Genomic DNA, 27,802 nt, shown 5'->3' with positions numbered 1-27,802 from the left:
GTGGGCTCAGGCACATCGCTGTGCTCTGTCACTCACTCTCTCTCCCAGTTTAACCTGTGCAAGTTTGCGTGGCGAGGAAATCCGGTGTGCATGCGCTGGTACCGGGCGGGCAGGTTTTGGGGACTGGGCTCTTGGCTGGGTTGCGTGACGAGTTGGTGACCCCTGTCTTAGATGCTGCCCTAATAAAAGCTAGTTGGGGGTCCGGGAAACATACATTGACACCTAAGGGTCAGAGGAAGTATCATCCCTTGATGTAAGCTGTATTATACAATTCATTTGCATGCAATGACGTATAAGGTTTGGAGTCAGAAAGCCACTCTTGGCCAGACATTTGCAGACCGCCATGTACTCTGTTGTCTGACCCTTTTGCAAAAGTGTGATAAACTGCTGTGTTTATTTCAGGCATTCGCTTTTTTTGTTAGGATGAATTTATTTCCACAACAATGGCAAGGGAAGTTTACATAAAAAAGACAGCAGATGCCCTCTGTGAAGCCATCTTCACCATCTGGAGCATCATTTCCACTATACTCATGGAAACAATGTCATCAAGCATGCCCACACCAATTTTGTGAGGCGATTAAAAAGAATGGCGCAGCTACTCATTATTGAGTCTTTTTCTGAACATTTTATTTGTATGGGTTGCATGGTGGCCTAGTGGTTAGCATGTTGGGCACACAGTGTGGAGTTTGCATGTTTTTCCCGTGCGTAGGTGGGTTTTAATATGCATGTTAGGTTAACTGAAGACTCTAAGGTGCGAATGGTTGTTTGTCTATATGTGCCCTGCGATTGACTGGTGACTAGTCCAGGGTGTACTCTGCCTCTCGCCCGAAGTCAGCTGGGATAGCCTTTAGCATACCCCTAGTGAGGATAGGTGGTATAGATCGGGAAGATCTGGGTTTGAATCTCCGTTGGGCATCTCTGTGTGGAGTTTGCATGTTCTCCCCGTGTGTGCGTGTACTCTGGTTTCCTCCCACATTTCAAAAACATGCATGTTAGGTTATTTACTGACCCTATGAATGTTTTTTTGTCTATATTTGCGACTGACTGGCGACCAGTCCAGGGTGTACCCGCCCAAAGTCAGCTGGGATAGGCTCCAGCGTACCCGCGATACTCTTCTCCTGTTACATAGATTTTATTGACTTTATTTGATGTTTATTGTAATGCATGAAGAATTTCTATTTCGGGGGGGGGGGTCTCGTTTTTTGTTTTTTTTTAGCTATTGTCTTACAATATAAACAATAAATTGCTTAGTCAAAATATTTTGGTCTCACTCACATTTTCTTTCTTTTATTTTTTTATTTTGAAGATATACAAAATCCAATAGTGCAAATGTAAATTCTTAAAGTTTTGATCAGGAGTTTTATATACAGTATATTTACATTTCTGAACCATGCATTACGCTTCTTAGGGTATTGGTCCCCCTATGTGGTCATTGAAGGAACTACAAATATTTCCCATGTACTGTATTGCATACATGACACGGTTTGCAGTATACTGTTACCAGACAGTGGTAAACCGTTTTACCATGCCACTTTCAAATAAGACAGGTGATAAGTACAACTACATTTTCTCATTTAAGTTTCTTCAGTAATTCAGTACAACCGGTACTGTTTTAAACTCGCGTGGTCGTGCGGATTATTTTGTGTATTTTGTGTCAAAAGTAGGTTCTTAAAACTCATTTCACACATTTCAGTCTTTTAAAATATGATATTTGGCTGTAGGTATATGTTAAATATTTCTACTAGATCCGCACTTGTTTGAAAAGTATTTTATGGTGAAAGGGTTGCGCGGAAATCTCGTGATACTTTGCGTGACTCACGTCGACGCCGCACCTATTTTGTGGTGGAAAAAAGTCTTTCGTCATAGGTCATGCATTCCTTTAGTTGTGTTGCTTTGGTCCAGTCGTGGCTTGCCCTAACTACTGGCTAAACAGCTTGAATTTCTTCCCCACGGCAGACCATCTTCCTTTTGGGTAGACGCGTGTTAATCCTCGCGTCTTCATGTGTTAATTCTAACCTCTATGTTTCTAACCACATCCCACAACAGTGTGACAGTGTGACTTGTTGCTTGCATGACACATGACACATGACACTATGACACATCAGGTTAATTACATTCCTAGTGAGAGATAGCCTGTTTAGAAGCTCCTCTTCCTCTCTTCTTCGTCCTCTCCGCGTTGTGTTATTCTTGTGTACGCCAAATGGGCGGGACTAAAGTGTGCATCACCTACGGGGAACAACAGGCCAGTCTGACAAAAACACCGGCGCGCCATGAAACAAGATTTTACGTGTGAATGTATAAATTGCTCGTCGTGATTTGTGGACTACATGAGTGTGCTGGCAGCGGTCGTTTCCATTTGAGCTGAGTGAGTATTCGAACACAACACAACGCTGGGTCTGAGCTAGGCACATAACTGCTGATCTGTCACACCCATCCGTGCTGAAATGTCTAAATACGACTCTTATGTAGTCTACCAACTTTAACTGTCTTTTAGGAATGTGGTGCTGTAGGAAATTGGGGAATGGGTGGAGGCGACATCATTTAGCCTGCACCATTTGCAAACCCAGCGGCCACTCTGCATAAATGTTCGCTAAAACAGCTTGCAGATTGTGCAGTGAACTCATTGGGCTGCAAGTTGTGCCTCCACAAAACCCATTAGTTTATTGGGTACACATGCATACTCAAATGCAACCTACGACAAATGTTGCATCGAATTATTTATTTTACAGCTTTGACTGAGAATGTCCGAGAGGTGTTTGTTTAGTATGTTTGCTATTGATGTTGCAGTGGAGAACTCACAGCATCATACTGAGAGTTGAGTCGACTAAAACCACAATAATTAATCAAGAATCAATCAAATATAAATCGATCTATTGGATATATCTATCTGTGCAGGTGTACCTATTGAACTGTCCCCATAGTGCACATCTTTAGTGTGTATTTAAAAACAACTTTTCAAGCATTTCACACCACATTTAAATTTATTATTTTTATTATTATATTATTATTTCTAACAATGTTAAGATGGAATCTTTGATACAACACTCGTAATGGATCTCAATGGAATCAAATCTGGCTAGTGAGTGGGACTGTGGCTGTTTGATTGCGTGGGGATGTTAAAGACTTGTAAAGGCATGTATTGTAGGGAAGTTTTGACCCACAAAAATAGACTAAATTGAACTTCAATCACAATAGTAAACATTGTGTACAGTGTGTACATCGGCTTATAAAGACAATTTTAATAAAGGCACACCTTTTCTAGCTTTTGTATTGGATTGCATAAGATTGTGTGGTTATACTTGAATGTTGTGGCTGGTGAATGTAGTTCAGTTCCTAAAATGATGCACAGTATTGCATTTTTGACACTTCAAAAGAAGACCAAGGATCATCCCGCCATGTGAATCTGAGTCAGTTTTGTGTTGCGTTGACACATGTAAACAAGAGCGTGGAAAAAGGCAGCATATTCCCTGTGGTGCTCAAGTGATGGTGAAAGGAGGGAACTTAAAGGGACTGCATGCAGCTCGCTCCAAATTACATTTTTTTTAAACCAAAAAATATAAGAAGACCACCACAGTCTAGCATATGTTAACAAAAGTGGTGTAAAAGTACAGATTGTACAAAAAAAATGGATATTTTTCCACAATTACGAGTTAAACGGCATAAAATTTGTTGTCAATTTTTGTTCGGCCTGAGCGAAATAGCAGGTGGTCTTGGCTGTCACTTATGGCTGTTGGCATTCATGTACATGTACGTGGCGTGTGCACACACACACACACACACGCACACACAAAAGTAGTCTCGGAGAAGTCATGAACAATTTACACTACATCCAGGTTGTTGTTGCAATAGGCTAGACATTCAATGATAGCTAATGTTAGTAGCTAAACTTTGCCGAATCGCTATCATTAGATGCCAACCAACATAACTGGTGTACTAATTATGTCGGAGTTGCTTAGGTACTCAAAGCGGGAAGAGGCATCGTCTAGGCAGCTGAAGGAACCCGCAGAATACAGCCTCTTTAATTGCACTACCATAACTAAAACTTGGGAATTCACAACTAGCACTATATTTTCGCTACACTTGGGTTGTACAAATGATTTTTGCTCAAGAGAACATGTCTGTGCTTCATCCTTCATACTGTAAAGCAAGCTTATCAAGACAGGAAGTGCTCATAATTATTGCACTACTTTCACTCCATCTGTTCCTGACTGTTATTGAAAATATTGTTTAACTGGCTTTTGTTTTAGAAATTTGAAATTGCACCCACATAAGTGCTTCTTGTCCCATTTGTTTTTGAGGAATTTGCAAGTAAGATGACTTTAGTGTAAAATCGGTGTTTCATGTTTTTTTTTTAAACTGCCTTCAATACCCTCAAGTAATATCCACTGCAAGAACTCAATAAAATGTTGGCTTTGTACAGATAATAAACTTGATCATCAAGCTGTCAGGGTAGGAATACCATGGTTATATGAACGTTCCAAAGTCCACCATAATTTGAAACGGAAATGTGCTGGGGGGGTTTTAAGTGTGGGAAAATCTGTTGTTGTTTTTTTTACCTAATCTTTCGTTTCCCTCCCCCATTTCACTTTCTTTTTCACTCACACACACAGCAGCCATCCCCTCCCTTTGCCTGTTTCCCAGGAAACATTCAAAGACACCCGCCCACTCATACGCGATACAAAAGCGTTCACACACACACATTCTTTTTTCTTACTGCTAGCTGCATCCTGTCCTTTTAAATCCCAACGCTGATAACCCGGGAAGCAGATAACTGCTTTAGAGGTCAGTGATGCTGTTGCTGACCCCTCTGAGTCTGCCTTAAACTCAATTTTTTAATGTGGGAGGCCTTTATCTGTTTCAAACACTGTATATTTTTAAGATGATGTTAAAAATATATATCGTATCATTTCGCAATTAAAAATAGTGACGTTCCTTAATTGAAATTATTATATATTACAATTGAATATATAGTATAATAAATATTATATAATATATAATGATATGTAATATCCTACATCACTCACTGAAGGCCTGATCTTTGTGGCTTTCTTTCTAATCATTTTTCTGGACACTACTAGTGTGTCCTATCATTCTTTTGATTTTTTTTTAGCAGTTGCAGTTACGGTCGTCCCTCGTTTATCGCGGTTAGTTGGTTCCAGACCCGACAGTGATCAGTGAATTTCCAGGAAGTAGGAATCAATATGAATAAATTGAATATTTTTTGTATTCTCTTTACATTTGTATTTGTATTCTCTTTAAACTGCACCCAGCTATTACTTGAGGCACGGCATTTATTAGAACAGAGGCCACTGTTAATAATAACAGCATTTATTGAGTAAACAGTATTCACATCCCCAGATACAGCTGTTTTACAGTATCTGGAGCAAGATTAAGATAAAGTAGGACCAAATGCAATGACTATGTAATAGCATTTGTGGTGCTAAATGTGGCTATTGTAGCAGGTTGTGCAATGATAATAGTAGTTTGTGGTTAACCAAAATGCATGTTATCATCAGTATTTGTCTTTATGCATAGAGTCATAGTTGTTACCGCAGTTGCAGTATGCGAACGACTGCAAACCTGATACAAACACTGCTGACTAAGAGGGTAACAGTATGGCATAATCACAGTTCGGTACCAATTACCTGCAGTCAGGGATGGCTTTTATAATGGAAAAAAAATATATATATATTAATATTTGTCTGAACTGTGGTATAAATGTATTTTCTATATGATTCAAATCATTTTTAACATTTTCTGAAGTAAAAATCTGCTGAATTAGTACATTTCCTGATCAAATTCAGTGCAAAAAGCTGAGATGAGGCTGTGGTGACTCTCTCCTCTAGTGCACTGCACTTAGCGCACTGGGCTGGAGGGTGATTTCTGTTTGTCGGCATGTCGCCAATATAATGTTTGCAGAAACATTTATTATACACCATGACCTTCTACAGCGTGTGTACACTGCAAAAACAAAATGTCATCTGTTCATCCATTCTCTATGCTGCTTATCCTCATTAGGGTTGCGGGGGTATGCTGGAGCCAAACCCAGCTGACTCCGGGTGAGAGGCGGGGTACGCCCTGGACTGGTCGCCAGTAAATTGTAGGGCACATATAGACAAACAACCATTCACACTCACATTCATACCTATGGACAATTCATTTAGAGTCGCCAATTAACTTAACATGCATGTTTTTCGAATGTGGGAGGAAACCGGAGTACCCGGAGAAAACCCAAGCACATTTACTGCGACACACACAAGCACAAGTTTTTATTTATGTCTTAAATCACATGTTTTTTTTCCGATTATTTCTACTATAATGGGTCATACGAGTGTAAAGGTGACTGTATGGGTGTTATTTCATGTCTAGAGGGCTCTAATAATGGTAAAACCCGTATTTAGAAGGTTGTAACCAAGTTTTTTATGCTAAGTACGAAAATATTCAATTTATAAGGAGTCCTACTTTGCGGCAATTCACTTATCACAAACGGGGCTGGAACTAAATTAACCAGGGAGTACTGTACAGATAAAAGTTAACACCAGTTTATTAAAAAAATAAATACAAGCGACAAAAAAGTATTTCAAAACATTTTTAATCGAAGCATTCTTCTTAATTGGCAACCTATTATTAAAGGAGTCACTGCCTTGCCAGCCATGAACCTCGCATCGTCACTGTTCGGGTTTTACGGTCACGGGTTGGTCCATTTTCAGTACACTAACAGATCAAAATGCAAAACATAAAGCTGCTTAGCTTTTTTGTAAACAGCTTTAAATGCTTTTTAAAATAAAACATAAAAACTGCAAACTGCTTGCAGGTGATTCACCAATAAGATAGATAGTGGATAATAAGAAAAGATAGATGGTGTTACATTTCCAAAATACAGTGTTGCAAGTGTGCTTCAAAGGGTTGGAGGTGTGTCTTTGTTCAGGACCCTTTGACATGCTGAATTCTATTAAACAACCTTGGAACAAAGGGCCTCCTGTACTGCTCTGTCCGAGAACTCTGAGAAATGAGCCTCCCACTTTGGCTGCTGCTCTAATACAAAAATAAGTAAATACATAAATAAATACATTAATTATATACAATACATGAAAAATTACATTTCTGAAAAAAAAAAAAAAAAACTGTTTACGTTTCGGGCCGCACGGTGGTCTAGTGGTTAGCATGTTGGCCACACAGTCAGGAGTTTGGGAAGATCTGGGTTTGAATCTCTGTTGGGCATCTCTGTGTGGAGTGTGCATGTTCTCCCCGTGCGTGTGTGGGTTTTCTCCGGGTACTCCGGTTTCCTGCCACATTCCAAAGACATGCATGTTAGGTTAATTGGTGACTCTAAATTGTCCATAGGTATGAATGTGAGTGTGAATGGTTGTTTGTCTATATGTGCCCTGTGATTGGCTGGTGACCAGTCCAGGGTGTACCCCGCCTCTCGCCCGAAGTCAGCTGGGATAGGCTCCAACATACCCACGACCCTAATGAGGATAAGCGGCATAGAAAATGGATGGATGGATGGATTACATTTATTTTTATGAAAGTGCAACAATGAAGACAAGTGAAACAGTAACAGAACAGTCTGTATGATTATTTTATATTTTGGAAATGAAAGTTCTTTATTGTTGAAGTGCAGCATTAATAGTTCCAGCTCGTAGCCTCGTTCCCAATATCTACTGTACAATGCCGGAACACACACCGCTTTCTGTCCGGCGTATTTCACCTAGAAGGCGGATTGTTCCCAAACAGGAGACATTAATGAATCAAGAGGGTATTCAAGGTCTGGCTTCTCCTTGGCACAATTAAATAGCCATGACTCCCGCTAGCCAAAGGCTTGGCTGCGCTGTCTTTGTTCACCTAGTAGACAGGCAGTTGCACTTCCTGTCCCTCACTCAATGTGTTCCGTGTGGTACTGTACCAAAAATCTGATTATGAATACATGTACTGTAAAGCCCTAAATACTGCAACTAGCGTATTCTGTACTTTTGACCCCTCTCAAGGAGGTTTTCATTTGCTTTTTTATGTGTAACTTCTTGGCCACAGATTTTGATATGTCAACTGATTTTACATGACAGGTAGGTATTCTTTCAAGAATGTTTATAATAAATTTGAGCGTCTGCACATTACTGACATCATAACAATTTTAAAATAAAAACATGCAAACTTTTACAATGGTCTATCCTGCGGTTGTTCATTTGCAGTCTGCAGAAAGCCTTTCAAACACTTGTGTTTTAATTGGTATTAGTTCTTGTTGCACCATTTTGTTTACATTGTCAACATTACTGTTGTATTAACTGTATTAATGAACATTCCTGAGGGGTTGGGAAACCCGTCAAACCAGCATCTTCTTCATCTTTCATTGTCTTTGCAGCATAGTAGCTGGAACTTGCGACCACAATGGCTAGCCCAGAGGCTGACATTGAACCACCCAATCAAGCCTCTACTGCCCAAAACCTCGATAGAAGACGCTTCTCTCATGACCTTCGCAATCTAAGTCAAGACGAGATAGACAGTCTGTTATCCAGCAGTGGTAAGAAATACATGATCAATATGTGAAAGATTTAGTTGCCTTGTGAATTAACTAAAATGTCAGTGGATTATTTTCCTTTTCCAAAACAGATGGTCGTCCTTTCAGTGTGGTGCATCATCTCCCAGAATTAAAGGAGGAGGGCATACCGTACTTGATACCTGGTGTGCCTATCACATGCAGAGTGGATAACACAGAGAAATACACTACTCGCTCAAAGGTACTTGTGTTATTCTGTGACTGCTGAGATACTGGCTCACACATGTAGCGTACTGATGTGCATCAAGATGTTTCCCAAGATAGTGGCTGGGGTTTTTATTTAGTCAACTGCAGTGTGTACTTGCCAATTATAAGACAGCTTTTATTTGATAATTATTTCCATGTATTAATTTTGTAATAATATATTTTCCCACAACGTTGAATGTGTTTAATGATAATTAATGGAAGTAATATACGTATTATAATATAATATGTACTATAATCAAAATGTTTGAGGTGTGGTGTTTATTTGCTCTCGAGGCCGTCACACCTGGTAATTAATTGAGCCAATATTTGATTAAATATGATCTAATACTAAAAATGTTTTCCTTCTTACTCACATAATTTTTTTTCTTTGCTCATAGTCACATTCAGATCTTTATACTGCAAACTCTCTCTAGGATAGTGTTTCTCAAATAGTGGGGCGGGCCCCTCTGGGGGGACGTGGTAAACTGTCAGGAGGGGAGTAAGAGGCATGGAGGACTTTCAATATTAGTGCAGACCTGCCAATATGTATGAATTTGTCATACTCGGCATGCAATTTCACTTTTAAAAGCACTTGCGTCAGTGCTCTCCATTTTTGTTGCATTTTGCTCGTTTCAGTTTCGAGTTCAGTCTGTACAGTACAGATAAATAAATGGATATTATCAGTTTCTCAGTAGTATTTCAAATCGGGGGGGCAAAAACAATTCGGTCCCCCAGTGGGGGCATGACAGAAAATAGTTGAGAACCACTGCTCTAGGAAACTATTTGGGATTGTGATATGTCATTTTATATTGTATGTAGTATGTAGTATATGTTGTATTATATATCATGTAGTATATATTACAGAATAAGGGTTAAAATATTGCAATATACAACTCTCGTCCACCCTCCAGGTCTCCGTAGGCACACTATACACGGTAATACTAACTCATGGTCAATTCCACTGGACGGTGAAGAGGAAGTACAAGAACTTCCAAGAGCTGCATCGTGACCTGTACAACCACCGGATGATGATTCACTTGCTGCCTTTGGGAAGGTCAGCGCATCTGATTGTGCAAATGCATGATGACAGGGTCTGAGTGACAGGTTGTTTCCATACAACATCAGAAGTGTATGTTTGAGTATTCAAATATTGCCCACAGATTTGCAAAGGAGAGGCAGCAGCTGAGAGGCATGTCCGAGGAAATGCCCAGCCTCCATGGGACTGAACGAACCAGAAGGACGTCAAGCAAAATGGTAGCAGGAAAGAAACAGTCAAATTCCACACAAATACCAGGAAACACACACAATCTGCCCTTCATAGCACAGATAGTTCTGGTGTTCCTCGGGTTACGTATGAGTTCTGTGGCCAGAAAGACAGTGTATTCTTTCATGGCTCACCGAGCTGTAACTAGTTCTCCAATGAGTCTTGTGTTAAAGGACCAAAATTAAGTTTCTGAATTAATTTACGGGCGTGCATACGTAATCACAAAATGCCTTAAACCGAGGACCACCGGTATAAGGAAATGTTATTTTGTACCTGCCTTTTTTCTTTGCAAAATCTGTGCTATCTAAATGATCTAACTTACTTTAATGTATGCTTTTCTGGTGCAGAAATACCTGGAGGAGTACCTGAATGGTCTGCTGGAGAACAGGTTCTGCAGAAGTGACCGTAGCATGGTAAATGTTAAAATAACACACACACATGCATAGCAATCATTTCTTGCTTAATGGCATTTTCTCATTCTTTTTTTTCAAGCTGGAGTTTCTGTCTGTTGGTGCGCTATCCTTTGTCACTGATCTCGGGCCCAAAGGCTTGTAAGTCAAGACTATTTGTGTGTTAGTGATAGAAATGGAGAGAAGGGGGACGACTATGAGCATGTTATTGATTTGCTGTGCTAAATGTGTGTGTTTGCTAAACACAGGGAAGGGCCCATCTTCAAGAGGTCAGGCGGTCATCGCATTCAAGGTCTGAATTGCATTGGCCATCATCAATTCTGCTTCCGCTGGTCACGCCGCTGGCTGGTGGTGAAAGACTCCTTTCTGATGTACATGAACCGAGACAATGGCAGCATCAACTTTGTGTTACTGTTTGACCCGGAGTTCAATGTGAAAGTGGGCCGTGCTTACACAGACACTAAATATGGAGTCTGCATCGGGAACTTCACTCGGTAAGTGTGCTCTGTGTCCGCTGATAAAATGCACATCCTTACGTGGGTCACTCTGTGATGGTTGTGTGTGTGCCGCATGTTTGACCGCAGGAATCTGATTATCAAATGCAGTAGCTATAGACAAGCACACTGGTGGAGTCATGAAATCAACCGGCTAGCCGCAACCTGTGACTTTCTCAAAGTGCAACGCTTTGAGGGGTTTGCTCCTCCACGGGACAACACGCTCACTAAATGGTAGCTACTGTAGAGTCCTTTGTATCTGGTGGATGGTGGTGGTCTTGAGCTGTTCATTGTCATTTATGTAGTTGTTGTTGAAGGTATGTGAATGGAAGTGGCTACTTTGCTGACCTCGCTGATGCACTTGAACAAGCCAAAGAAGAAATCTTCATCACAGACTGGTGGTAAGTGTTTTTTGAAGTGCATTTTGGTGGAGAAGCTTTATCATGTAACCCTGCCACATTCTCCCAGGCTCAGCCCCGAAGTATTCCTAAAGAGACCTGCGACTGATAACTTCTGGCGCTTGGATGAACTACTCAAACGCAAAGCAGTGGGTATTATTTTTGTCTTTTTTCAACTCTTGAGCTTAAAGTAATTAATTTCCACCAGTGATTGGTGATACCTCTGATATTCTTACTGATACGATGTGAAGTAAAACAGAGCTTGGTATTACTGACGCTGCCATTGTCAGTTGTCAAATCAAACACCTTAATTACTTACTTTATGCTAGAATAAATGTTTATAGTTATGTTTTTACTAATCAGGTTGCTACATTGCTGTGAACGGAAAAGTGCACAAATTTTACTCTTACCCCCCTTGCATTCCGGCTAATTCGAAGCACATTTGGAGATATTCTGGCAGGTTTTGGAGTGGCTTGCCATTTTGGTTCTCCCTTGAACGCGATCAGAATGTTTGGAATGTTCTTGGAATATCGTAAGAATAATTAGAATGCAGTCCAGTACAGTTAGAATACCTTTCAAATGCTGTTCAATATTTTTCCACTATGAATGCACCTCGAAAGTTGTTAGCATAAGGAAAACATTTGGCCCGTCCACAAAATTTTTAGAAAGCACTTTGAATATCCAGGAATAAACCAGGAATTTTCATTTCAATGACATTCCGGCTCGTTCCGTCTCTAGTTTGACTAGGGTTTAAATCTGTCTAAGCACTCAAGAGTTGGGTGATATTTTGTTCCTGCCAACACAATGTCAGATTGTGTAAGAGTCCAGCTGTTTTAAAATTACATTTCTTAGCACACCATAGCTGAAAATACATAATGTCGCATGCTTAGTTACAACTGCTTCTTTCAAACACACATCTCTCCCAAATGTGTCAAAATATCAATACTGTAATACAGTTAAACCTCGTTTTTTGTCATTAACCCGTTCCAATAGGTCCGACAAAAAATGAAAGATGTGAAATCCTAATAAATTTTTCCCACAAGAAATAATGCACATTTTATAGAGAATGATTATAGTTTTCTATACAGAAAGGTAGATAACAAAGCGATATACCGTAAATTCCGGTGTATAAGCTGCACCCACAAAATTTTGAGAAAAAAAACAGACTTTTTCTTCTATAAGCTGCACCGGTGCATAAGCTGCACATTTCCACTTCATAAAGTGGCATATTGTGGTGCGCACGAGTCCATGAGGACCAGTCAGCTCTTTATTGACAAGATCCAGTCTTGAGCTATGAAAAAAAATCACGACAAGCTTGTCAACCCATCGGAAATTAAGGAGGTCATTACTCAATATAACAATTTGACTCACAGTTTCATCTTACAAACAACATTAAACTCATCACACAGCAACTAACACTCAAACGTTGTACCTCAGGAGTATAGAAATATGTATCAATACGAGTTGAAAGTGTTCCCATAATGCATTTCGGTTGAGAAAACCATTTCATTGGAGGAGCATAGAAAATTGTGCTGCAGTGCTGCTTCTGTCCACCAGAGGGAGCTAGAGGACCCAGAGCCCAATGCAAAATGGTGGAAGCTGATGTCATGGCAGCGCCCCAATGAATGCGTTGCTCAGACGCAATGCTTTATGGGAAAAATGTTTTTTTTAAACAGATATCGGGACATGTTTGTATATTTGAATATATACCTTTTGTGTATTAAGTTGCGGTGTGATGAATTTAGTGCTGTTCAAGTATTCTATGAAAGATGACACCAATAGTCAGAGTGTTATGTTGTTATACTGGTATACATACTGACCTCCACAGACTTAGGGTTGACAAGCTTGTGACTAAACTAATAGCTCCTGCCAAAGAAACAGCCACCTTTTCCTCACTGACTTTTTAGTAATTAGTAGTAGTTCTGAAGTAAAGGAGATTTAGCATTCTTTACATATTTTCTGAGGAAATTGCAGTTTCTATTTATATGAATAATAGTATGATGCTTTTCTTTATTTTTATGCGCCTCTGTTTGTTTATCCTGTAGGAACAAGGAGTCAAAGTGTGTGTTCTGCTTTACAAAGAGGTAGAGCTGGCACTTGGCATTAACAGTGAGCACAGTAAGAGGACTCTTATGGATATGCACCCAAACATCAAGGTTTGTTACCTCTTGACCTACTGCAATTCTATACGGCAGAAAAAATATCTACAGCTTTTAATTTGCAGGTTTTCCCATTCAACAGGTAATGAGACATCCTGACCATGTGTCATCTGTGGTGTTCCTGTGGGCTCACCATGAAAAGATGGTGGCTATTGACCAAACGGTAGCTTTTGTGGGGGGAATCGACCTGGCATTTGGGAGGTGGGATGACAGCCAGTACCGGTTAACGGACCTTGACGCGACAGACACTGCTGAGAAACTGACAGATAAGGAGCTACCCCGAGTAGATACAGATGTAAGACTGGCAGTGATTGAGCATATTATGATTGTCAGTATTTTACCCTTGCTTAACATTTTTTCCAGCAAAACAGTGTGGCTGTTCCAGAACCATCTGATAGCCAAACACAGGAGCTTGTGGACCTGACAGGCAACACCAAATTGTGGCTTGGCAAAGACTACAGCAACTTCATTAAGAAAGACTGGGTCCAACTGGACAGACCGTTTGAGGGTATAACAACAGAATATATAGGCACATATATGATGATGCACGATGGTGGTAAAGGTCTTGCTCTTTTCATTTTATTTTTTAGATAACATTGACCGTACTAAAGTTCCACGCATGCCATGGCGTGATCTGTCCGCAGCTCTTCACGGAAGGGCAGCTCGGGATGTAGCACGTCATTTCATTCAGCGCTGGAACTTCACCAAGGTTAGAATTAAGGGGAGGTTACATTTGCATAGATTTTCAAGATATACTGTTTAGACAAGGGTGTCAATACAAGAGAAGATGTTCTGCTGAAGGTGTTTCTGCACTGTGGCTATAACAGATTCCACTCAGCAAAAGATTTGTGCCCATTCATCCGGAAGTTAATCTGTGAAGTCAGAGGTTACCTATGTTGTGTTTGATAGGGTTGAGGTCAGGGCAAGTCAAGATCTTCAACACCAAACTCATTCAACCATGGTTTAATGGACCATGCTTTGTTCACTGGGGCACAGTCATGCTGGAACGGGAAAGCCACACGTTCATTTTAAAGTTAGCAGGAAGTATGAATAAGCCACATGTGTCAGACTTGATTGTACTTGTCTAACATAACTTTGTTATTATTCTACAAAATAACAACAGCAAGATGTTTTTTTAAAAAGAAGGTCGAAAATGGTCTGGCTTTCATTTGCTTTGTCTTTCTAGATCTTCAAAAACAAGTACAAGGACAATTTCTACCCTTATCTTCTCCCTAAATCTCATTGTACTGCTGAAGCACTTGCGTGGACTGTGCCTGAGTCCAGCAAAGCCAAAGTGCAGGTACCATCCTTGCTCACACATTTTAACTTCAGATAAGGTCAGTGTCTGTTGGTCTGATGGAAAAATGTGAAAAAAAAATGTGGAAAAATGTCAAAAAATGTGCCATGAAGCGTAAAAAAAAAAGCATACATAAGTCCCACTGGACCATAACTTATTTTGAAATTTACTTAACAAAAAAATAACAAAGGAAAAAGAAAAATAAACAGACATTTCATCTAGAAAGACAAGTTATTCAACTACACAATACCTCACAGAACACCAGGCTGAATAGGTGTCCGGTATGTTAACGTAACACATAAACAGTTATTCAGCTACACAATAGCATAAAGAACATACCTGGGAGGCTGACTAGGCTAAATTAACGTAAAAAGCCAACGAGTCCAACAATCAGGTTACCAGTAAGCAAGTTCACCAAGCTCCCAATCCCATTCTACATCACAGAAAGGCAGGAGCAGCATATAGCTGTCACAAGCCTAGACCCCACTCTCGCAGCTGTCAGTGGTAATGTTCACTCCTTGGTTTATATCAGTCAGAATGAATTAGCATTTAAAAACATGTTAAATTATATAAAAAAGAAAAAAGAAGACAAAAAAAACTGTTTACGACATTCTAAATACAGTTTTTAACATTATTAGAGCCCTCTAGACATGAAATAACACCCTTGCAGTTACCTTTGCACTTGTATTACTCAATATAGTAGATGTAATAACAGAAAATAATCCATTTAAGACATAAATACCCGTGCTTATGTGTGTTGCTATAAATGTGTTCTGGCAGGAGACCAGAGTGGCAGGCGGACAGGAAGTGATGTGGGGGGTTCAGAGTTAGGTTTTAGCTTTGCATGGGTTACGGACGCAACCGTAGCCCACGTTTTTATTACAGATAATTGTGCATGTTGTGAGATCATTCAAACCTGCAATAAAAGCCTGTTGTTCCGGCGATAAAGTCTGCCGCTTGTGTCTCACTGAACATTACAGTAACATTACTGCCACCTTGTGACCAATGTAGAATACTACATATCATTCACAGCGTCTTCGAATGTGTCTTACGAACAATGCTCCCTCTAAGCTGCCCGCGTGCGCAATCGCGCACTGCTCTCGTGTTCTCTGCATCCCAAATCCTTGCTGCACACAAAATACATTCTAACCTGAGCTGTAAATGAAGTAAACACATAACAATTTATTCTGTACTGTTTTGCAATACACCTTAGTGAGTGACAGGCGACAAAAAGCAGTAACAACATACAGTATAACACAGTGACAAACAAGCTAGCTGTCCAACCAATGATGAGATCCTGTTGGCGCGTATTTACTTACGCTGCCAATCAGTTCATTAACAGGGCGTTACGTACTACATGCCGCTGTTTTGCAGCTGAGCGTATCGATAATGCTGCAGCAGAAGTTAAGAGAGCTAAATGTTGCTTGATAACCTCGTATTATGGCGAAACCAACGGGCAGTGCAACATCCTTGCACCAAGCTAAAGTAAAAAAAGCGGTTCTTTTAAGGTGGACTGGCTGTCGGAGTATGCGGGAACAGAAGAACGAGTGGTGAAACTGGGTGAGATTTTTTTCTTTTTCGAATGAGAAAGGGCTTCTCTTAAAAAAAACATGCTGCAAAGCCAAAGTAGCAAGCCAGTTTGTGTGGAGTGTGGAGTGAATGTGTGGCATAACGTAACTGCGCATGTTTTACGGGTGTGCTTTTATTTTGATGGCTGGACGTACCAGATACAGGAAGTGTTAGTTTGTGTTGCAGAAGGGACCGGAAGGTCGTTTGAGAGTTAAACGCAAAACAGCAAGATTTCTGAATTAAATATATTTTTGAAAAACCATGATAGAGTGAAGCCGCGAGGGATGACATACATACAGTATGTATATATTTTGATATATAATTGCACCTGACTATAAGTCGCAGAACCAGCCAAACTATGAAAAGTGTGACTTATAGTCCGGAAAATACGATACTTATTTCTAAAAACTAAGGTCAAAGCATCATTTTACACACAAATACATTTCAGGGTGCAGCAGTCCAGAAGCTATGACAGGGCAAGTTCTTTGGAACTGTCGAAGTGCCTCCTCTTCCGTCCCTTTTTTTTTTTTTTTTAAACATGTAACTTTCCAGCAGTGCCGGGTTCAGTTGTTTTTGCATTGTGTTTTCAAAGCCCTCACAAATCCATACTTCATCCTATGCATACATTCTCTTCTGCCTGTGTGGTGAATTGAAGCTTGTTCTCACACTTTGTTAGTACTCTTGCACAAGTCAGGATTTTTATTATGCACTGTGTATTGCAGCTCTACTAGGGAATAGCGCTAAAAGAAACTAAACAAAGGTGGAAGGAAGGAGGACTGACTTCTGTGAAGTAGGAGGAAACAAAATCACCCAGATAAATAATTGGATGTGTCTCATTTGCTTCAAGATTAATTGTAAATGCGGCCTACTTCTGGTAGTATTGACATTACAAGTAAGGGGTATCATCCCAAACTTGAGGTTTAGGAATAAAAGAAGAGGCTGTTGATCGTGTGTTGAACCTGTAACTTGAACTCCATTATGCCGCAGTGTTCCTACAAGTATCAGCCACAGGTATCGGGTATGGTTTCCCCACTTTTTATGATTCAGTGAGCTCGAGCTGCATTATGCTTGCTTCTTTGTTCGTGCACCTGCTCACTAAACTGCACTTTGCATCTTGTTAAAGCTGGAAGAAATTAATGCATCACCAAACTAATTAGCAAACAAAGCACATTATTTTCTATAATGTAGAATCTATTCTGTTGGGAAATACATACAGTACATACAGGAAATAGGCAACACATTCAGATCTAAACGGAAATACGCTGAAAATATACAATGACGACTCCACATTATTTCCCCAGGTGTTACGTTCTGCAGATCGTTGGTCTGCTGGAACTTGCGAGAATTCAATCCTGAATGCCTACATCCACACTATCAAGAATAGCCAGCACTACATCTACATCGAGGTAATGTTTTGTAAACTTGTTTGCCAAAAATGTATATAGTGTGCACTTCTTTCTTTCATCATTATATCAATTTCTTCATTGCATTTCAACTGTATTAAACTAGTAAACCATTTACAGTGGAACCACTGTTAGCGTCATTACCGTAATTTCTGGCGTAATAACGTGCTGGTGTTTCAGCCGCAGCCACTAAATTTAGAGAGAAAAACAGATTTGTACGTACAGTATATACTGTATGTCCACGTCATGAAAAGACATATTGTGGCGCACACGAGTCTGTGAGGACTAGGCAGCTCTTTATTTGACAGAAGCCAATCATGAGCTATGAGAAAACTCACAACGAGCTTATCAACCCATCGGAAATCACAGGAGGTCATTACTCAATATAACAATCTGACTCATCAAATAATCACACAGCAACTTAACACTCAAAAGGTAGCTAAGAAATATACAACACGGGTACCAATACGAGTTTAAAAATAGAAAACAGCCGCTATTTTAACTTCTTCCCATCATGTATTATTCCCAGCAGAGCAGTTTGTTGGCCAATGGCTGCCATGGCTGCCGGGCCACCAGAGGGAGCTTACGAACTCCCGAGCTGATGTGCGCTCATGAACTCCTTCTGGTGGAATTTTATTTTTAAACTCGTAACCGAAAGTTTTGATGCTAACCAAAAAAACAGTTAGTGAATGCTAACGGAGGTTCCACTATATTTATTAAAGAGCAAGATGGCCTTATTTTATCACAGTGTGAGGAAGTGCAAGTGTTTTGTGCTTGCTTGCAGTGCTGCGTTATTCTTACTACTTATTAATTTTATGTCAGTGACAGACTGAGTCAGTCTTTTCAAGAGGTTTGCTGAGTATGAATGGAACCCCACCCTCCCTTCCCACCAGCAACCTCCATGTTCTAGCCCAGGGGTCACCAACGTTTTTCCTTGTGAGAGCTACTTTTACGAAATGAAAATGGCCAAGAGCTACTCATTTTTGTAACATTTATTTTCAGAGCTTATTTTAAACCCAAACAAAGCGAATATGCTTGTTTTACCAGAACATTAACAAAATGCTGGTGTCCACAACTCATATTTTGTATTTCAGAATGCATTTCTTTCTACTGTTCTTTCATTATTAACTGAAAACCGGAATGAAAAGCAGGCCTGCGGGCACCTCATGTGGTCGTGGGGGGCTACCTGGTGCCCACGGGCACCACGTTGGTGACCCCTGTTCTAGCCCTTGCCTCATACCGAGCCACCATTTGCTTTCTTTCTTTCTTTCTTACCATTAGAACCAGTTCTTCATCACCTGTGCCGATGGGAAGACGGTCTATAATGGGATTGGTGATGCCATTGTGGAACGAATCCTGCAGGCTTACAGGTCTGGCCCCCTTCATTTTAGTGTAATACAAATACATATAATAATAATAATAATAATGTAATTATCTTTAGTTTACGTAGTTTACATAACAACTGCATGTGAACACATGATAAAAAACAAAACAATTTGAGTGAATGCAGTGTTACTCGAATAATAAAAAAAAAAGGTAATAGAGAATATTCGTTTTTTTCCCCGACAGAGAGCAAAAGAAGTATCGAGTGTATGTGGTAATCCCCTTGCTACCTGGATTTGAGGGAGACATCAGTACCGGAGGTGGAAATGCCATCCAAGCCATTCTTCACTTCACTTACAGGTAAGAGCCTTTAATTTGTCATTGACATATTCCGCACTCACACACACGGTCCCTTTAAAGAACACCTCAAAGGCGTTTTCAGTCAAGTATGGCTGATATAAATGAGAATGGCAAGCTACAGTACATTCAACAAATGCTATGTTATGTTGTGTAATGTAATACCCATGTTATGCAGTACTGTAATCCCTCGGTTATCACGGTTAATTGATTCCTAATATGATACATTTATTTCCACGAAGTAGGATTCCTTACTTGTAAATTGAATATTTTACATTTATTTATTTTAGTACAGTTTTTAACATTATTAGAGTCATCTAGAGATGAACTAACAGCCCTGAAGTCACCTTTACACATGTATCACCCAATATAGTAGACATAATAAGAGCAACTAAGCCATTTAAGCTTTGTGTGGGTAACGGTCACAAAAGTAGCTTTAGCCATCAGGAGGACATGACAGTGTGAATGCTTGACAGAAAATGAACATTTTGAGCAAATTTTCGCTTATGTAGCCTGTGGTCTTAAACTTTTGATCAGCTGATAAACAGCCTATTTCAGTTTAATTGTTGTTTTCAATCAATTACTTTTTGAAAGTGCTTTTTGTCTCAGTACCCCTTTTTGCTTTTGCATATTGTAGCTCTGCTTAAAACCTCATTAAGATCCAAATGTGCAAAATGCAAATTCTAGCAACTTTTTCAACTGGTCTTAAGATTTTGATCAGGAGTGTATTTCCTTAAGAACCTAGTTTTCATTGATTTTTAATGCTGTAGGACTATATCCCGTGGGGAACAGTCCATCCTGTCAAGACTAAGTGACTGTGAGTGTCATGTCTTTTGATGTTCCGATTTCATAATCCACCTCATATCACTAAACTGCATCTGTCCCCTTGTAACCTGTTTCTCTTTCTTCCTCCTTTTGTTGGCCCTTTTAAACGAAGCCACTGATCTTAGGTATCTGCTCATTCTGTCTCCATTTTCATTCTTCACTTGCTTCACATTCATTGTAAACCCAGTATGTATCATGAATTGATTATTATGTCGGATAAATAATGTGATTCTGTTGTGCCTCCCAGTGGAGGACCGGTGGACTGAGTACATCACAATCTGTGGCCTGAGAACAAAGTCTGAACTCTCTCAGTCGCTTGTCACAGAACTCATCTATGTTCACAGCAAGACCCTTATTGCTGACGACCGCTGCTACATAATTGGTGAGTCACCACCCGCTCATTCTAAGTCAGATCATCCGCTTGACCTTGGGTCATCACAGAGGTGCTTTGTTAAAAATAACTACAAATTGTAAATGAGTCAGACACTGTAATGTTTGTTAACGCTTAACAATGCAGTATATCCCCCCCTATCCCAGGGGGTTGCAATCAAATGACACATGGCTCGCTCCTCCCCCTCCAAACCCTCCTGCTAGCTTGACGTTTGTGTTCTGATTTTATTTCGGATGAACATTTGCAACAAAAGTGACGGTTGCAATTAATAGATTAGATTCAGCTCCAGAACCCTACCCAGCTGCCTTCAGTTGCCATTGTTCACTTGTAACAAAGGAAGCTAACAAACTAAATGCATAGACACACAATCCAGGTTCAAGCCTGAAATATCCCTTACACACTTATTAAACAAACATTATTAAACAAACAAACACATGGAATTGGAGTCACGGTCGAGCCTTTAGCCTGGTCCTCAGGCTAGCCCTACAGCCACGCTTCAGTCTGTTTTAGGGCCGCTTCCGCCTCTGTCTAAAGGCGGCTAGCGGTGGTACATGGGTCCCCTGCCCCTGCAGGGCGCTGAGTCGTCCCGGCTAGCTGTTGGAGAAGGTGTTTCTCCAAGCTGCATCTACATAATCCACACTTTTTGCCTGATGTAATTCCAGTGACAACTTAGGATCATATATTAACTTGTGTTCATCTTGATGCTGCAAGTTGTTGACTGTAGAAGCAGGGCGCTGCCATCTTGCACTGACATCATGTCATTTTGCTGTATGTATGCTGTAAAAAAACATTGTTTTTAACTTTTAAGGGGGCGTGAGATGTTTTTTCTGCGGGAAAAAATGCTTATGGGAGAACCAAAGGTAAAAATATTAAACAATGTTCAAAATTAAATACATTTTTGGACCAAAAATCCGTGAATTTGCGGAATCAAGAATGCTGAATCACGGCTATGCGGAGATCCCCTATGTATCATAGAAAACCCAGAATATCATAGGAGAGGATCATAGACGTCTGAATTGGACGCTGAGTGTTTAATCTGCTGCCATGGCATCATCGCTAAGTATGTTCATGATGTCTTTGCAAAACAAAAAAGTCAGATGTTCCAGAGCTGATAGTATCCGAGCTAAGAAAAGTCATGAACAACCACACATTTTATTTTTTCACTGAGTTTGAAACCTAGTATTATGCACAGTTTTAAAGGTTACATACCTCTTCAGTTGTTTGTGGTTAAAGACTGTACTTTCATATCCGTATGCGTTCTTTGTAGCACTCCTTTTGAAAGTATGTCACCTTTTCGCTTTGAAATCTGTAACATTTAGTTGACATCACTGACTTGGTACCTTACACAAACGGGAATGTACCCTTATTTATTTATTGTTTTTAGTTGTTTTTATTTTATTGCTATAACTTGTTGATTTAATTACATCCCTGTACCGGCCTAGTCTACTTAGAATTAGATTATATATAACACTATATAATTACATTTCCACTTTACATTGTAAATCATATCAAATATGCATAAAATAGCCACATCCATATCATACCTTCTCATCCCAGGACCCACATTTTTCCATGGTCATTGACTTATTCAATGCCAGCAGTTTTTCAAATGACAACCCACTACCGGCCATTTTAGATGATTTTGACTAATCTTTCAAGGCACACAGAATATTGTGTTCTATGGCTACATAAACATGGAAACAACCAAAAGAAAGATTAGACTCCTGTCTTTCATCAGAAAAAAAAGTTTGTCTTTCCCTTTTTCTGTTCTTTATTAATCAGCAGTAGAACACAGGTAAGTTTCAAGAAAATATCAGTTCCCGACTAGAAAAGGGAGAAAAACTGTTTTTTGTGAAAAGATATATTTCAAGCATTCTGTCACGAGTGGGAGTCGCCACTTGTAAAAAGGGGCGGAACCCAATGCAAGGAGTCAGACCAAAAATAGAAACAAAAGGTATTTAATAACATAAAGTGTCCCGAGCGGGAAAAGTACAACACAAGGGAAAGTCACAAACCAAAAGTAGAAAAACACAAAACGCTGCCAGCAGAAGGCTGACAGGAATAACTAGAATACAACTAAGAAATACTGCAGGCAAACCTGAGCTGGAACAATAACTAGTGTAACAAGAAATAGTATTTAAGCAGAGGGACAAGGGTGAGCCAGAAAGCGGGGAACAGGTAAGGAGCCGGACGAAGCGGAACAGGTAGCAAGGAGTACAATCTGGCACTGGCTTCTCGTTGCCGCTGGGTATATAAAGGGTGCTTGATGAGATTGTCAGCAGGTGTGTGCTGGGAACTCCACCCACACCGGCTGAAGCTGCACAGAGAGCAAACAGACACAAGGCGGCAGCAGAGCGACAAACACCATCGTAACACATACATTGAAAGCATAACACAAATATTTTTTGCTTTTGTGACAGCTCAAATACTGTATCTAAACAACTATGCCAACATAAACAACACAAAAAAGGGGTTGTTGTACATCAAAATAACAATTAAAATACAAATATAACGCCATGAACTGTTTACAGTTTTCACATTTGGAACTGAACTATGTGTGTGCACGCGTGTGCGCTTGTGTGTGTGTTTGTGTGCATGCATAAAAATTTCCCAACAATGCGCAACCTGCGCGCTACACTCCTCCACGCTCTCTCACTTCCTCCCTCCTGTCATGTGTGATTTTTCTGTTTACATGATCTTTGCTGAGCTCTTATCAAATGCACTTCTGTTACCTTGTGGCCGTTTTTATGGTTTAAACTTGCTCTGAAGTGAAATCCATTAGTGGAGAGTTGCGTCATCATCTCTTTTTGCCTCTCAGGCAAAAAAACGTAAAAGACGTATAAATACCTTGTTGGGATCGGGCATTCGTGTTTGTAAAAATGTATAACTACGTCTTTGGTATTGAATGAGTTAAGTAACGGCCCACTTTTAGAGTGGTAAAAGCATGCTGATTTATTTTCATTTTAAAAAGCCTTCAAAACACATATATGTCATCTTTTTAAACATAAATACATTCAATTACATGTGCAAAATGTATTTCAGAGCACAATATTAAGAGATAGTACTAAAAGCATTAGCACTATCACAGGAAAGTGTTTGTACTGTATATATCAAGGAAGAAGATCAGAAATGTAATATCTGATCAAATATTTTAATGCAATTTTTACAGACGTGTTCCATATGGTTAGTATTGTTATTTACTGTTAATTGATACTATACGTAGAATACAGATTTCTCAGTAGATGTTTGTAAAAGCTTGTACCCTGTCTTTTTGAACCCAGGATCAGCCAACATCAACGATCGCAGCATGCTAGGTAGCCGGGACAGTGAGCTGGCAGTGTTTGTGGAAGATGAAGAAAGAGTCCCGTCCACGATGGGTGGAGAGGAGTACGAAGCAGGACCCCTCACGCTTGCTCTGCGCAAAGAGTGCTTCAGGTGAGCAAGAACTTTGATGTTTTGGAAAACCTCTTGCCTGTCTTCACTGTCATGTCTTTTCCCCAAAAGCAAAATTATGCTTTTTCTAGTTTAGAAGCACTTAATTGATACGTGGTGACACAATTTGAATTGTTCAGTGCTCTGATTTGCGCTCAGGTGGGGTACCTCCTTTGGCACAAATGGAAGAGGTGGGACAGGGCACATCACGAATGCATGTAGAAGTAGCCGAGTCATAGAATGAATGGTTTTCATGCCCCCCTAGGGGACAGATTTTTTTTTCTCATATTTGGATGTGTTTGCCATTAATCGCCATTACATTGCTATGGCTAATCACAAGCATGTACAGTGTATGGGATTTCCAATCCAAATTAGCTAGCACATTTGTTTAAATGCATTTTGTTTATGTTGACTGTCATAGAGAAATTATTTGTATCTTACGCAAATCATAATTGACATGTTTTATTTCTGTATGTTAGCGGGGGCAGGACAAAGCTGATACTGAAAATCCTCTCTTTTTCCAAATTATCCAAAGTCAAAACTCATGGCATGCTGTCTTACCCGTCAATACAATAAAGAAATATAAAATCATATCATAAAGCCATTTAATTTAATTTAGCAAGTCATTAATTAGATTTAATTAGAACAACTCAAAATCAAATTGGAAGTAATCCACAAAGTCAGGGCAGCACTATTGAAGAAAACAGTGTGAAGCACGAATGGTCAGTGTGAGCGCAGGCCAGAGGGGACCAGGAGAGGGAGGTGGACTCCAGCACAGTACAAATGACCTATTGTGGGTAACGCTGTAAGCTCCTATTTTGCTAATCTGTATTTTCCCTTCCCATTTAGTGTTCTTGTTGGAGCTGCATCAGACCCCAGTATCAACATTGATGATCCGATCAGTGAAAACTTCTTCTTCTTGGTGTGGAATTCATCAGCCAAACTGAATGCCACTATTTATGACAAGGTATCAATGAAGCCAGAGAGTTGTCTGTACTACAAGTATCATGGTATCATTTCTATCCTTTCTTTTGACCTGGTTTGCCCATCTGTGTCACTGTGATGCAGGTCTTCAGCTGCCTGCCCAGCAACTCTGTCCACAATATGCAGGAGCTGAAAGAGTACACAAGCAAGGAGCGCCTATCTGACACAGACCGTGAGCAGGCTGTTGAGGAGCTCAAGGCTGTCCGAGGACTGCTGGTCCACTTCCCCCTGAAGTTCTTGTGCGAAGAGAACCTGCTGCCTCCATTGGGCACCAGAGAGGGCATGGCCCCTGTTGGGCTGTGGACATAATTGCAGCATGGCCCAGTCAGACCACAATGTAAGAACTTAAGGGCTCTGGCAATATTGCAGTTAACATTCTGCCCCAATTAAATAGTGGCAACCTTGGCAGTTCAGCGGTGACTAAACCCAACTCCACAATATTTATATTAACCACTGAAATGTAGATTTTATGACTGACACTATGTGAGAATATTAAATGAACATTAACTGGCCAGTTGGTTTATGACAGCAATACCTGCTTTATAATATCTACAGTCCATCTCACATGATCTGGGTACATAATGTACATTTTTATTGGTGCAAGGTTTTAAGTGGCTAGGTTATTTTTTCCCTCTGTCTCACTCTCTCCCTCCGAGGCTTCACCTCTCACTGCAGTGCCAGCAAATCCGTCAGAAAATGTGTGGTTGTTATGGTGACGGATACAAAGAAATGGCTGGATATTAGCTGGAAAAATATACTGGGTAATATGGTCACAAGATAGAAGATATGTCCATTATCAGCATTGGCACAGCAGTTTTACATATTTTTGAACATGTTTGTTAATGAATTGTTTTTTTTTTTAAAGGTACCATGGCAACCAAGTGAATTGTTATATTCCTCACGTTGTCAGCAGTGCACAACTGGACATTCCACCATCACCTTCACTCTGGGAAAACTGTGAAGCAGAGACATGCAGTAGATTGTTGAGACTATTCAACCACTAAATTTACATTCGGATGCTTTCTCCAGTGTCTTCATTTGATTACGAAAGACACATATGTAGTGTGTGCGTGTTACATTTAGCTTAACACTGTACTGTGTATGTTGTTACATTATATTGACATCTAGCCACTAAATGATAGGAGCAGAGTTAGTGTGCTATATGTTCACCATAACACTGTACTGAGTAGTCTTTGAAAATCACGCTACAGTATGGCAGTTAAACTTTTGATTTATGTCGTCAAACGATCAGAAATGGCAGGTCTAGTCCATTTTGAGACGAGACAAGTTTTGCTTTTGAACAAACCCAGCATCAATCGGAGAGAACTGGCTGCTAATTCCGAAATGCTGATGCTTTTTTTAATGCAGAAAAGTTGTACTTGTCATGAAATTGACAAGTCCTTTAAAATGGCAAGAAAAAGCCACTGACCCTGTTGTTATTTGGACAGTGGTTGATGGTAGTAATGGTTGACCTTGCTTTCAAATATGGGTGTGTCCAAAGTGCGGCCCAGGAGTTGTTTTAGAAATAAAATTCAACATAAAAAAATAGCAATAAAGGCACAATATAAAGAAAAAAAGCTGAAATGTCGATAGTAATAACAAAACTTTGGCTTTTAATATATGTAAATGTTTTTTTTAGCCTTTTTATAACAATAAAACACAAAAATATGAAAGTGGCCCCCGGCATCGTTTGATTTTTCTGCATGTGGCCCTAAAAGCTTGAACACCCCTGCAGTATACTGTATCTAATTTATAACTACTGTATTGTACGTCATTGTTGCTAATGAACTTAATCACAGGTGGTGATGCATTTTCAAGCCTTGTGATTGGCTGTTTTTTACTGTTAATGAGAAATAACGAGTTTAAATAGCTCTTTACAATACGCCTGTGAATATTCTCATTCTTCCAGGTAAATGTATTCTCAGGGCATTCAATCGATCGCAACTGGTCTGTTCAGATTGTCTTAGAAGACGTTTCGCCTCTCAGCCCAGCAGCCTTCATCAGTTCATGCGCGAAGATTATGCGGGACACACACCAGTCAGACGAGATAGGACAGCACTAGTTCTGTCCTATCTCGTCTGACTGGTCTCTTTACAATGGTTTTCTCATTTAGCCGTGCAATGCATCTGAAAAATGATGCATGTCTTATGTACTGTATGTTTTCATGATACTAAATGCTAAATGTACATGCATGACTTGTATTGAACCTGTGACAAAGCCAGCAATTTGTACAGACAATAACCAAGTGCCTGCGTCATAACCATAAAGTCAACATTCACTAATATTCTGTTTGAAGCACTCTGAAACTCGCAAGTAAAGCCATCTTCTTGTAAATGGTGGTGATGTATTGACAAGTTGCCTTATATTTTTTCTGTGGTGAATTGTTGCTCTCATTTTTCACTGTGAGCAATTTTCATGAATTAATTTTACAGTTACCCTGTGTACCGTTTATGTACTGTATGTCACTCAGCTGTTTGAGGTCATTACATAACAATTAATTGAGCCATTAATGCTCAGGGGTTGAGATATAAAACAATTACTGTATTAATAACATTAAAATATGTTGATGTTTCTTTAATAAACCTCCACTGTAATCGCCTTTGTTTGTTTTTTGGGAAAATAACTTGTAGCCATAAAGTACCAAAACAGCACACTGCCTAATTGTTCTCTTCAACTCTTACTGAACAGCTGTGGAAGTGAGTCATGCATTATTCACAAGCACATCATGATCTGTAGGAGATAAGGTAGGGTTGCTG

General features: G+C 39.9%; 1 protein-coding gene across 3 annotated transcripts; it reads left to right on the top strand.

Annotated features, from left to right (window-relative positions):
- Positions 1 to 1,878: 1,878 nt before the first annotated feature.
- On the top strand, positions 1,879 to 27,644 carry pld2 (phospholipase D2). 3 transcript variants are annotated; one of them, XM_054755513.1, is made up of 25 exons: positions 1,879 to 2,365; positions 8,360 to 8,518; positions 8,608 to 8,735; positions 9,652 to 9,794; positions 9,901 to 9,994; positions 10,352 to 10,417; positions 10,497 to 10,555; positions 10,663 to 10,908; positions 10,999 to 11,142; positions 11,226 to 11,309; positions 11,377 to 11,455; positions 13,352 to 13,462; positions 13,548 to 13,760; positions 13,829 to 13,973; positions 14,056 to 14,174; positions 14,652 to 14,765; positions 17,633 to 17,737; positions 19,016 to 19,104; positions 19,304 to 19,417; positions 20,185 to 20,231; positions 20,487 to 20,621; positions 23,912 to 24,065; positions 24,912 to 25,029; positions 25,131 to 25,383; positions 25,912 to 27,644. In XM_054755513.1, exons 2-24 carry the CDS (start codon positions 8,386 to 8,388, stop codon positions 25,353 to 25,355), a joined length of 2,865 nt encoding a protein of 954 aa, XP_054611488.1. In that variant the 5' UTR covers positions 1,879 to 2,365; positions 8,360 to 8,385; the 3' UTR covers positions 25,356 to 25,383; positions 25,912 to 27,644. The 3 variants fall into 3 exon arrangements, with proteins under 3 accessions (XP_054611488.1, XP_054611487.1, XP_054611486.1); XM_054755512.1 differs by having other exon boundaries at positions 25,703 to 27,644; XM_054755511.1 differs by having other exon boundaries at positions 25,131 to 27,644.
- Positions 27,645 to 27,802: the final 158 nt, after the last annotated feature.

Source organism: Dunckerocampus dactyliophorus, chromosome 16, assembly GCF_027744805.1.
Source record: "Dunckerocampus dactyliophorus isolate RoL2022-P2 chromosome 16, RoL_Ddac_1.1, whole genome shotgun sequence".
In the NCBI taxonomy this organism is placed as follows: domain Eukaryota; kingdom Metazoa; phylum Chordata; class Actinopteri; order Syngnathiformes; family Syngnathidae; genus Dunckerocampus; species Dunckerocampus dactyliophorus.
The sequence above is the reverse complement of the archived record's forward strand: the minus strand, read 5'-3'. Positions and strand labels throughout refer to the sequence as shown.